We start from the raw sequence: 11,358 nt of genomic DNA on the forward strand, positions 1-11,358 counted from the left end.
GAAAAGGAGTGTCCACAGTAACACGCCAATCAAAATATGCAAAGCCTGGGAATCAGTGAGCGCCATCGGAAGGAAGATGGATGAGAGTGGAGGGATGCTGGAGGGGCGGGGCTGCTGCATGACTTGAAAATGCTGCAGCATCCAGCCATCTCTCCTCCTCCTCCTCCTCCTTCCTCTTCCCTGCATCTCGTGCGTACCGGCTGTTTCCTCCCCCCTCTCACTCTCTCAGTCTGCGTGCTGTAGCCCTGCTGTGCGTTCCTCTCAGCCCGCTGTTGTAGCACCGAAGGGAGGAGGAGCCACCGGCCAGGACACTCACACACACACACACACACACACACACATACACACACACACACACACTTACGCACACATCCTGACGTCCCACATCGTCTCTTCTGCACACTCTCTGCAAGCACCAGCAAGGCCCGTTTGGAGCAGGGGAGCCCAGCCGTCTCATCGCCCAAGATGGATGTACTGATGAAGGGGTTCTCCATGGCCAAGGAGGGAGTGGTGGCCGCTGCAGAGAAGACCAAAGCCGGCATGGAGGAGGCAGCCGCCAAGACCAAGGAGGGGGTGATGTATGTAGGTATGTGATCACCACCTGTCTGCGGGAAGGCGAGGAGACGACTCTCTGGGGGTTTTTTTCAGGGGAGAGGCTCTCATTCTGTGGACGGGCACGTTCTAATTTCAGGTGCGTGTTTGTGCACAGTTTCAAGTGGTGTCCCATGGGTGTCTGTGGTCTTGTTGAAAAGTGAGGGGGAGAGGGAGAGGAGGAAGAGGAGGGTGGCAAGAAGATGGGATGGAAGGGGAAGATGGAGTGAGTGGTGGCAGAATACCACTGCAGGACTGGTGCAGGGCTGAGGGTGGGATAGAGAGAATCCCCCCCCCCCCTCTCACGATGGGGACGAAGATGGAGAAAACTCTCATTGGGATGCGGTGCAGTAACTGGAGCAGAAAAAAATGGCGGAAGAGGAGAGCGTAAAGGAGAGGAGGGAAGGACATACTGTAGGATTTCGCCTTGCGTTTCGGTTGCCTTCTTCATATCACGTACTGTGTTTCGTGAAGCAGTTTGCAGGCGGATGTCCGAGTATTGGTTCGACACAGCACAGTCACTGTACCTTAGGCCCCATTTCTACATATATTTGTGGACACAATGAAAGAGCAAATATATATATATACATGTATTACATACAACAAAATAAGAATTTGAAATAACCGTTTTACTTCAGCAGCTCAGCAATGTCACGATGCTGTGGCTGGGACCTGGGCGTTTATTTGAGCTCAAACAGGAACTGCGTCACATTTCAAGGTTACCCCGAATGCCAGGCTGTTCAACCACCTGAGAAGGAGTGTAGATGGGGGTGGGGGTGGGGGTGGGGGTGGGGTGCCAAAGGGCCAGGAGGGCGGGTGAGGAGTCAGTGGAGCAGAGGAATCGTCTGCAGTCCATCCCTTCAAATGCTCACCAGCAATATAATTAAAAATGAAATGATATATACATATATATTTAAAAGTGAGAAAAAGATGCAAAATTAATGTGCGTGCAGGAGAGTGGAGGATGGGGGGGCGGGGGGCAGACAGGGCAAAGATTACTTGAGCACTGCAGCAATTTGCTCTCCACCACCTCCACTCACCAACATCCACCACCCTTCAACCCCACCAGCCTTTTTACCCTCCTTCTCATTTTGATGCACGCACACACTGTACGTGTGTGTGTGTGTGTGTGTGTGTGTGTGTGTGTGTGTGTGTGTGTGTGTGTGTGTGTGTGTGTGTGTGTGTGTGTGTGTGTGTGTGTGTGTGTTTGCGTGTGTGCGGGAACATGCATGTGTGTGTGCAAGATTTTGTGGCGTTGCAGCAGCAGCAGGATTTGCCGGCCAGTGAGAGCTGCTTTGATGACTAACACCCCCTCCACCCACCACCCCACCCACCCACCCACCCTCGCCACCCCCACCCAGTGCATAAAAAAAGATGGGAGAATAGAGGGATGGCAGAGGAATAAATACACAGAGAGAGAAATGAGGTTTCACTGAGCGAAGGGAGGGGAGTTATGTCATAAAAAGGCTTTGAGCTCTGGGTCTCGTGGCTCCTGTGTGAGTGCACTGGGGAGGAGGGGGTGGGGTGGGGGGTGTACGACAGGTGACATGTCGTGATGGAGGGATGAGGAGTCAGTGGGAAAATGAAACCCAGATGGCGGTGAGAGCAAAAGCTGGTCACAGGCTCACTGCATGAGTCACAAGTGAAGCGAGAGGAGGAAGCGGGAAGTGGAGACGTAGATCACAGGAGAGAGGAGGAAAAGAGGGGGCGCGGGCGTGATCACTGGAGCGAAGAGGGTCGATCCCCCTGATGAACTGCTGTAGCCGCCTGCAGCAGGCTGCATACGTCAGCATGTGAAGGTGGCTACACAGTGTCAATGTCTGCACACCGGCTTTCCCGCACGGTCTAGACCTGGACAGACGTGTCCTGTGATTAAACCGGAAATTCCCCACGGTTCACTTTACACAAGCTTCCACAGAACAACTCCTGACTCTTGTTTAGCGCATTGGTTGAGCCAGTTCATTTTATTTATCATAGTAATATACTAACATTTTATCAGGCCTGTGCTTGTGAATGAATATTTGGAACATTAAGGTCAACAACATCTTTAAAATGTTCATTGAAATGAAGAAAAAAAAAGACTAATATGAGAATAAGTGTTGATTTTATTTGTGTCTGGCGTTTCTTGGGTGATGGGCGAATAATGGGTATTTACTTAGTGCACATATTGGCTGATCACCCAACCAGCTAGGGTTAGGGTTAGGGTTACTGTAATGTTATGGTTACGGTTATAGTTAAGGTTAGGATTAGACATGTATGCAGCTACGGATACGGATACAGTTACATTTAGAGTTAGGCAGCGAATCGCCAGATCTTTGCACCATTAAGGCAGGTCGCCCAAAAGCGCTTTACATTGGTACTGTAATGGTAGTGATTTTAAAAGAGAAGATCCATCATCACTTCTTTATTCATTCTGTTACCTTTACAACCTCTATTAAAATAAGTCCTCATTCATTCATCAGAAAGCTCATTTTACATTCTCTCAACTGGATGATATCCTCTACGCTGGAATGTAAATGCAGCACGTGTGTCTCTGCATATACTCTGCATGTATATCGCGAATGTTTCACAAAGCACATAAAGAACTGCATTAATTTTCTCCCCCCTAAACGTGGGGCATATAAAAGCTTTCATCTCATCAAGGGCTGCAAGAGTACAAATCCCCCTCTTGACAGAAATGACTAAAGCCATATTGCTGCGCTTTTAATACATGATGTCATAATAGGAAAAGCATTCAAACGCCGTAATCCATGCAATCTTCATTAATTCAGGTAAGCTTTTGATCAGGATGTGTATTTATTATTGGGATTTCATTGTATTTTTTAGCATTTGATTTCTTCCCATTCTTGTGACGTCACCCTGTGTCCTATGTCACCTTTTGTTGAGCTTCTTTTACATCCGTTCATCTCCTGTTAATGATTTACACCTTAATCGGGGTTGACTTACAAGTTTAACAGTCTCTCACAGCTACTGGCTGTGGCAGGCGGATTCTAACCAGGTGCAAATGCAAATATCCAGGGAGAGCAGTGATGTTGATGGCGGGGGAGGAGGCGGCGTCTCCTTCGATTTAATACAATATTTGTTGCAAACTTGTTCTCCTTGTGAAAGCTGTGGAACCTCCACATGTCTCTGATTTGCCCAAAAACATTACAGTGGAGCCAAATGCTTACAATCAGACCAGCGGAGGTCTGAACTACTTTGTGGAGGCAAACTGTAGGAGTTAAGGTTAAAATATAGGGTGAGGAAATTGCATTACTTCAGCAGGAAGTGTATGTTTGTGGTCTGTCTTTAATCACACTTGTAGGATCAAACTTACCTTCAGGACCCCCACCATCAGTTTGCATTTATTTAAAGTGGACGATATGGCTTTATGGCTGATTGGGTTCTGTTTAGTGTCCTTTACGTGTTTCTCATGCAGGTTAACGACCCATAGGAATAAATGTCACCATGTGGACACATCCTTGATATTGTATGAGGGAGTGTTCATAAAAATGTTTCCGCCATGATGCATAGTATTTCACAGTTACGCTTTGGTCTGGATTAATCTAACGTAATGCGTGTGCATGTGTGTGTGTGTGTGTGTGTGTGTGTGTTAGGCTGTGCTGCAGTACTGCTGGGTACTCAGGCACGTGGCTCGTGTACCACGGAGAGCGTGCAGAGTGATGAAGGGAAGCAGGAGGCTGCGAGGATGGGGGGTGGGGGTGGGGGGGGTGCAGGCTGCTGTAAATGGCAGCATCTGCATCAGTGTGACAGTGCAAACAGAGCACAGTCCCAGCCCGCGCAGACGGGCGTCTTTCTGCAGCTTTTTAACATTCTCTCCTCATTTTCTACCATTTTCAGACTGCAGGGTTTTTTTTTTTCTTTTGAAATTATTTGTTGGAGCTGATATCCCTCCCTCCCCCTTCTTTCCTCACTCCGGCAGATTATTATATAACCACCATTTAATCTGCTTGGGATCGTACTGTAATGAGTGCAGGGAGCAGGAAGGGACACGCAGAGATGCGCTGCTGCTGCTCACGGGATGTTTTCCACAGCAGAAATGCTTGAAGTCAGCAGAGCTTTTCAAAGCTCCTAAATGTCAAACGTGGAGTTTTTAAGGCGGAAAGGGAAAGATGACGCTAAATTAAACAATCCAAGCAGATTTGGAGAAAAAAAAAAAAAAAAAATACTGCGAGCACATCTGTCACAATGAAATGGCTGAGAGTAAAAGTAGGTCTTTAAAATGTAATTTTAGAAACAGCGAAGGAGGCTGCTGACTTTACTCTGAAATATGAGCAAATGGATACGAGCAACTTAGAAATGTCACGTTATTACGCAATGCAATAATTTGTATGTGGCGAAACACTTTCATTTCGTGGTTTGCAGCAATAATACAGCAAGTCTATTCACTTTGTTTTTCAGCATCAATAATTAATTCATATTTACAAGCACCATTACACTGCAGGGAACACCATTTTATTCACTGATGAATGAAAACCACTGACTGTAACCTTGCTCCTGGATTAACCACTTAATGTCCTTCTCAATTGTTTGGTGAAGCAATTTGTGAATCCCTTGAATAACATGTGGTTCTAATCAATGTCTTTGTTCTGCAGGCAGTAAGACAAAGGAGGGAGTTGTGTCTTCAGTAAATACAGGTAAGAAAAGCTGCATGTTTCTGCCATGTTTGTAACATCAGTGCTTATATTGCATGAAGCCCGGATTAGAAAAACTGATGTGTGCACATCTTCAGGCTGTTTGCTCTCTCTTCTGTGTGTAAACGTCTGCAAAACCAACATCTGATTTCATAATTCAACAGGATCAAAGCATTCATATACTTTGCTGATAGTATTTCAGTAGTTTGCGTTGAACGCTGGAGGTAAATCAATTCATAAAACTATCAAAATGACCAACCCCTGTAATGCTGGCAGTGTGTATCCTTTCTGCTGGATTATAGCCTGTAGCTATTTTTTTTTTCTCCAGCTTTCAGCGAGTCTCACGCGTCTCCTGAGGAATCCCAGCCCAGTGCATTTTGGCCAATCTCCAGAGCTGATGCTCTTCTGGAATGGATTTTTTTTTTTCCCCAATGGTTTTCTGTTGGATTCAGATCAGCGACTTTCATCACAAATTCCCCCAAGAGTTTCCGATTGTATTCCTGGTGTGCATGATTTTTCATTAGGTTGCCAAAGCAGTTTGGTTTTGAAGGTGTTCTCTGCAGAATTGGCTTCTTTCTTTCTGTGGCTCATTCAATTGGTGAATTTATGATACTGACCATGGATACGTTTGATTTACTTATTTTTTTCTGAAATAAATATGCTTTTAAAGAACATTACGGGTTTTTTTTTCAGGAATTCATTACTAATGATTGGAATATTGTATGTTGCCCTGGTATCTGTGTGTTTAATCACCAACCCTCCTCCGGTCTCAGTGGCCAACAGGACTGTGGATCAGGCCAACATCGTCGGGGACACGGCAGTCGCCGGGGCCAACGAAGTGTCGCAGGCGACCGGGGAGGGAGTCGAGAACGTCGCCGCATCCGCCGGCATCATCAACCAGGTGGGTGAAAGCCAAGACCCCGAGTCACCAGCTGTAACTGTGAGACATCAAGTCATCCTGATGATGAACAACGAATCAATAGACGGAGCTATTTCTCCTCAACCAATTTTCCAGTGAGCATTACATAATTCAGTGATTACAAAAGGTGACTTTGTGGTTCTGGACTGAATTTGGCGTGTTGTCCTCCACCCATATACATGTGAAGACCGACGAGATCATGATTATGTCATAAACTCTGACAGGAAATTGCCTAAAATTGCTGCTTACCTTTGTATAAGACAACTATACTCATTAAAACTCTGGAAACACTGGTAACCACATCTCTTTACACAAACAGACACATGCAGATGATTTTAAGTGATCGTTTACTCATCAGTAATACATTATTTGACTTGCATCCACCAAACACACCTCTGTCCTCACCACCTCTCTATTACAACACATGTCTTTAAATTCAATATATAATGGAGTCATTTCTCAATAATGCAAGATCGAGAATGAGAAAAGGATTTATAATAAAATTATGTTGGTGTCGGATCATTAATGATTAGCTTTCCTAGTGTTTACTCCTAAATTCATAGCGTTATTTAATGATCATCGATCGAGGCAATGATATTCAGGGGCCATTTTTGCTGACTTTCACTCCCAATTCCACCAAGTCAATGACTACAAGTTTAAAATTCCCAATATTCTTATGTGATTATGTGATTCATTATTAAGTCGAGACTGATTTCAATCAACCTTAAAAAAGAGTGAATACAGAATTAGTTCCAAACGATCAGCCTTCCTCCTGCTCTCATGTGCTCAAACTCTTGGTCGGATGTTCGATGATTTTCATCTGACATTTGTGTGTTTGTGCCTTACAGTGTTTGTGACTTGTGTTGTGTTACCGCGGCAACGCTGTTGCCATGTGTTTTGTCATTGTGTTGCGTTGCTCCTCTCACTTTTTGTCATGTCTTGTTGTCTTGTTTGTGCTTCCCTGATAGGAGGAGCCTGTATACGAGGTGCCTGTGGGGGGGGGCAGAGCAGTGCGGGGGTCATAGGTCATCCTTGGGGGGGGGGGGGGGGGGGGGGCAGAAAGGGGATATAGTCTGCATGATAAAACCTAGTTTGTCATGTAGACATACACAATTGAATCCAATAATTCTGTGATAAACCACATGTGTGTTATTTAGCTAGTAGAAGATGAAAAACTAAGTGAGAGTCAGTTTGGGAAAATGTGAATTTAAGTTGTCATATTCCTGCTCTTTGCATCAAAGCTTGGATCACGAATCAAAAAGACTAAATGTGTAAAAACACTTCACAACATGTCCCAGGACTGTCCACCCTTGACATTGCAAACATTTTCCTCGCTGACAACCACTTGGTGTGCGATTTAGAACAACCTCATGCTAAAACTCTCCATTTCTAACCGTGAACCTCCCTTATGTGAAATGAAGGCACTGACAAGCCCTCAGCCCTCTCCTGCATATGAGACAAAGGCTGTGAATATATTCAAGGCATGCACCAAAACAGCTTCTTGCACGGTGTAGCTGTGTGTGTACATGCAGCAGAAGTCTGGCAGGTTAAGGTTTCATAATTACACCCTATAATAATCTACTATCTGACACCCCACCCTTGGAACTTTTAAGCATGATAAGCTCTGGTGTGCATGGTTGATGGATTATTTATCTGCTTTACGTCACCACAGCTGACTCAAAATGAAAGTAAGGCAGTCAGTGCTGCTTGTGGCCCTCCTCCCTACATTCCCCTCATACTCTCATCAAAACAAAGCTAGATGTCTGCACCTGTCTTTGCCCTGTCGTTTTTTTCCCCTCATTCTGGTCTTTTCTTCTTGCAGGGAGAGTATGGAGGGATGGAGCAGGGCGGGGAGGGAGGAGAGGTGAGGAAGCAGGCCTCCGTCCAGCGAAAGACGAGTTGATGATTCATGAGCAGCAGCTCAGTTGGATCAGATGATGAATGATGCTTCAGGCTGAGCGACACCATTAATATGCATCAGTGACGTGCGATCAGGGGGGAAAAAAAAAAAAAAATTATATTATATTAATATTTCCCACTGATTTGTGTTAAAGATGCATTTTCAGTATAACTCTACACATTTTTGACATTTTATTAAGTAAAAATGGCAGAGTTTGAGTATTTGGCGATCAAATCCAGGGCAGATAACCCGGGTGAGGCAGTGGGAAGCTGTGCCTCATGTCTGACTGTGATCCAATACAAACTGGGTCACATGACGCTGCCCATCTCTGTTCCTCGGCATATCAACAATGTGAACTTTGCAGGAATATTTGTTATACAGCATGACTCTCTACAGTCTGTGTCATGTATTTAATGTATGTGCGGGATAATTTTTCTCGCTGATCGTAACAATAAAGCACAATAAAGTCAGGCCAGTGAGGCACACAGGTACCCAGCCTCACCTCAAGGTGAACTGAATTTATTTTTTTTATACTATAGGAGTTCGTAGCAAAAAATGTAGTATGTGATAACTAAACTTTTGGCCGAAAATATATTTTTTTCTTATTTTGATAGTCAACTTTTATTAAAAGTTTGATTAAAGCACCAGAATTTCAAGTTACATTTTTTTTTTTTTTACTGAAGGTCAAAATTACATAATATAATTTTAATTGTTTACAGTAAATATGAATTGCCTAGACACAAAAAGGGTGCTCTATCATTCTCTATAAAAGACCCTTTCTTTGTAGGACAACTACGTTCCTGTGTTCATGTTTGCCTTGGTGTGATTGAAAGAGGAATGCTGATGGGATATGAAGCATTACCAGTTGCATGCTGTTGGATAAATAGTGAAATCAGACGCTCTTTTCAGTTCTTACATTGTAACTCTGTGTCCAGAGGAGTCAGTTCCTCACCAGCCACGAACCTCACCGCACGTCACTGATATGCATGTTTCTCTTAGATGGAAAGTAAAATGTAAAATCACTGCTGGAGTCGGACATTCACTTAAGTGTTGAGTTGTGTTTACATTTTGCACGACTTTTGCCATTGCAATGACTTTGTCCTTCCTATTACCTAAGGATCAGTGGAAGTGTTTCTCAACACTCTCAGGTTTTCAGCTTGCAAACGATAACAATCTGAAGATATTTTTTAAAATAATTACAGTCGAGTGACAGTTTTGCTGTAATGTTGTAGAAATGTTGTCGTATTTCTATATTTACAGTAGTATATCATACTCCAGTGTTGTTTAATCATAGCTAAGAATCTTCCTCTGAACCTGATTCAGTTTTGTTTTTTTTCCTGTCTTTCAGGGGTATTAGTCCTCTTCAGGACCCTTCTGTCCTCCCCCGCCCCCACCCAAGCCTCGCTGTACCAGACTCCAGATGTTCAACATATTTTTTGTGACTTTACAGAACCAAAATCAACAACAACAGACTCTTCCGGATGCCGCACCTCAGCCCCCACCGACCCCGACCTCTGCCCCTCCACCCCAGTTACACCCCCCCCTCCCCTTCCACCCCACCCCCCCTCTCCCCTCGTCCTCTCTCTTCTAATTTTCTGCAGCCTGTAGCTTCTCCTCCACTGCCCGTCGTAGCCCCGCTGCATCTGTGTGTCAGTGTTGTCCTGATATGAACCCCAGTGTTGTTACCCGAACCGTAGGGAAAGCTCACGCACAAACACACACATTCACACAAACATAAAAAAAAAAAAAAAAGACACACACCTTCATTTGACACACGCATGAAACACTCACATACAAATGCCTGCCAGACGCACACCCTGGGCAATCGGGTGAGAAGAACGAGGAAAGTCAAATCCAGTTTCCCCACCCCCCCTCTTTGTATGACTAAGGCAGGGCGTGAGAGTGTGTGTGGGCTGCAGTCAGCGTGCCTGTGTTGTCCTTCTTAGCTTGTATATGCGTGTGCATGCGTAGCTGCTGATGTATAAAGTAAATCTCCAGAGGCTTGCGCAGCGAACTGCGTGTCGAGGACAGATATTGTTGTTACGTGTGCACTAGTTAGCTGCAGTAGACTGCATGAACAGATGTGTGGAATGACTCGTCACGTGTTGTGGACCGTAGAGTAGCAGCCGTTCTGTGTAGCTTTGTATGGCTTTGCCGTGTGTGTGTGTGTGTGTGTGTCACTTCAGCGATTAGAAACCGGGTTAGATCGGCGGGGGAGGAGGAGACGGCGCTCATTTAGCTCAGCCTCGAATGTGTACGTGTGACGCATGAGAAAGCAGGAGACGATTCAAATCACTCTTTGACGTGAAATATTTCTAACAGAACTGGATGAGAGATCACACAGCAGCGAGTGGAGAGATTAAAAAAAAATGAACTCCACGAAATCCAATTTATCCGACGTGACTCGTCCTTTGAACTTTCATCAAGAGTGGAAAAAAAAAAATCTTAAACTTAAACCAAAAGTCATGTGCTGACAAACAGGTCACATTCACCAGGAAAGAGCCCAAGTGACCAAATTTATTTTTTCAAATATGAAACATGATCCTGAGCAACAGTAGAAGAGTTACAGGAGTTTAAAGCAAAACAAAACTAACTTATGAGATGACTAAATATAAAAGGTACTCAAAGGAAACATGAACTAAAAGACTTTTCGGCGGAATCACAATCTCCTCTTGTATTAGTGTAGCTTCTTATTTGTCTTTGTGAAACTGGTCTGCATGCCATCGAGAGAGACTGTGATTCAGGACAGTGGTCAGCTCGCTGTAGTTGTCCAGGTTTCTGCAATTAAAATACCAAAACTCCAAACGCCACCTCCCTATTGCACATCTCAACCCACCAGCAAACTTCCAGTCGATTTAGGAACGTCAGCGACGAAAGTTTTAATCCTACATGTGAACATCTGTGCCAAATTTAAAGCCACTCTCTCAAGACCTCCCCTCAGACCCTGCGAGCAAAAGGTCACGGAGATGCTGAACTTTCAAACCTTTGGCCACCAAAATCTGACCAGTTCATCTTCGAGTGAGAGCGAGTGCAGCGTGTGCCAAATTTTAAGAAACTTTCTACGCCGATGATACGAATCAGATAGATGGAGGTATAGATGAGAAAACATTTTAAAAAATAATTTCTGGAATCTGTCAACCTAGTGTGTAGATTGAGGTTTGGGTGCTTTGCGTAGCTTGAAATCAGATCTGTGGTCGTTTTACCAGAACAACTTTTATTCCACACCAACTAGTCTGAAGCTCTCGCCCATCAATCAGTTGCTCCCCTCGTCCAGCCACTCGGCATCACGCCGCCTTTTTGCTGCGTCTGCGCCC

General features: G+C 44.7%; 1 protein-coding gene across 1 annotated transcript; it reads left to right on the top strand.

Annotated features, from left to right (window-relative positions):
* Nucleotides 1–465: 465 nt before the first annotated feature.
* Nucleotides 466–8,047, top strand: sncgb (synuclein, gamma b (breast cancer-specific protein 1); the record flags this gene model as incomplete). Its single annotated transcript, XM_080517055.1, has 5 exons — nucleotides 466–590; nucleotides 5,191–5,228; nucleotides 5,999–6,126; nucleotides 7,113–7,130; nucleotides 7,967–8,047. The coding sequence occupies 5 exons, from the start codon at nucleotides 466–468 to the stop codon at nucleotides 8,045–8,047; spliced, it is 390 nt and encodes a 129-aa protein (XP_080373181.1).
* Nucleotides 8,048–11,358: the final 3,311 nt, after the last annotated feature.

This window comes from Blennius ocellaris (genome assembly GCF_963422515.1).
Source record: "Blennius ocellaris genome assembly, chromosome: 21".
Lineage (NCBI taxonomy): Eukaryota > Metazoa > Chordata > Actinopteri > Blenniiformes > Blenniidae > Blennius > Blennius ocellaris.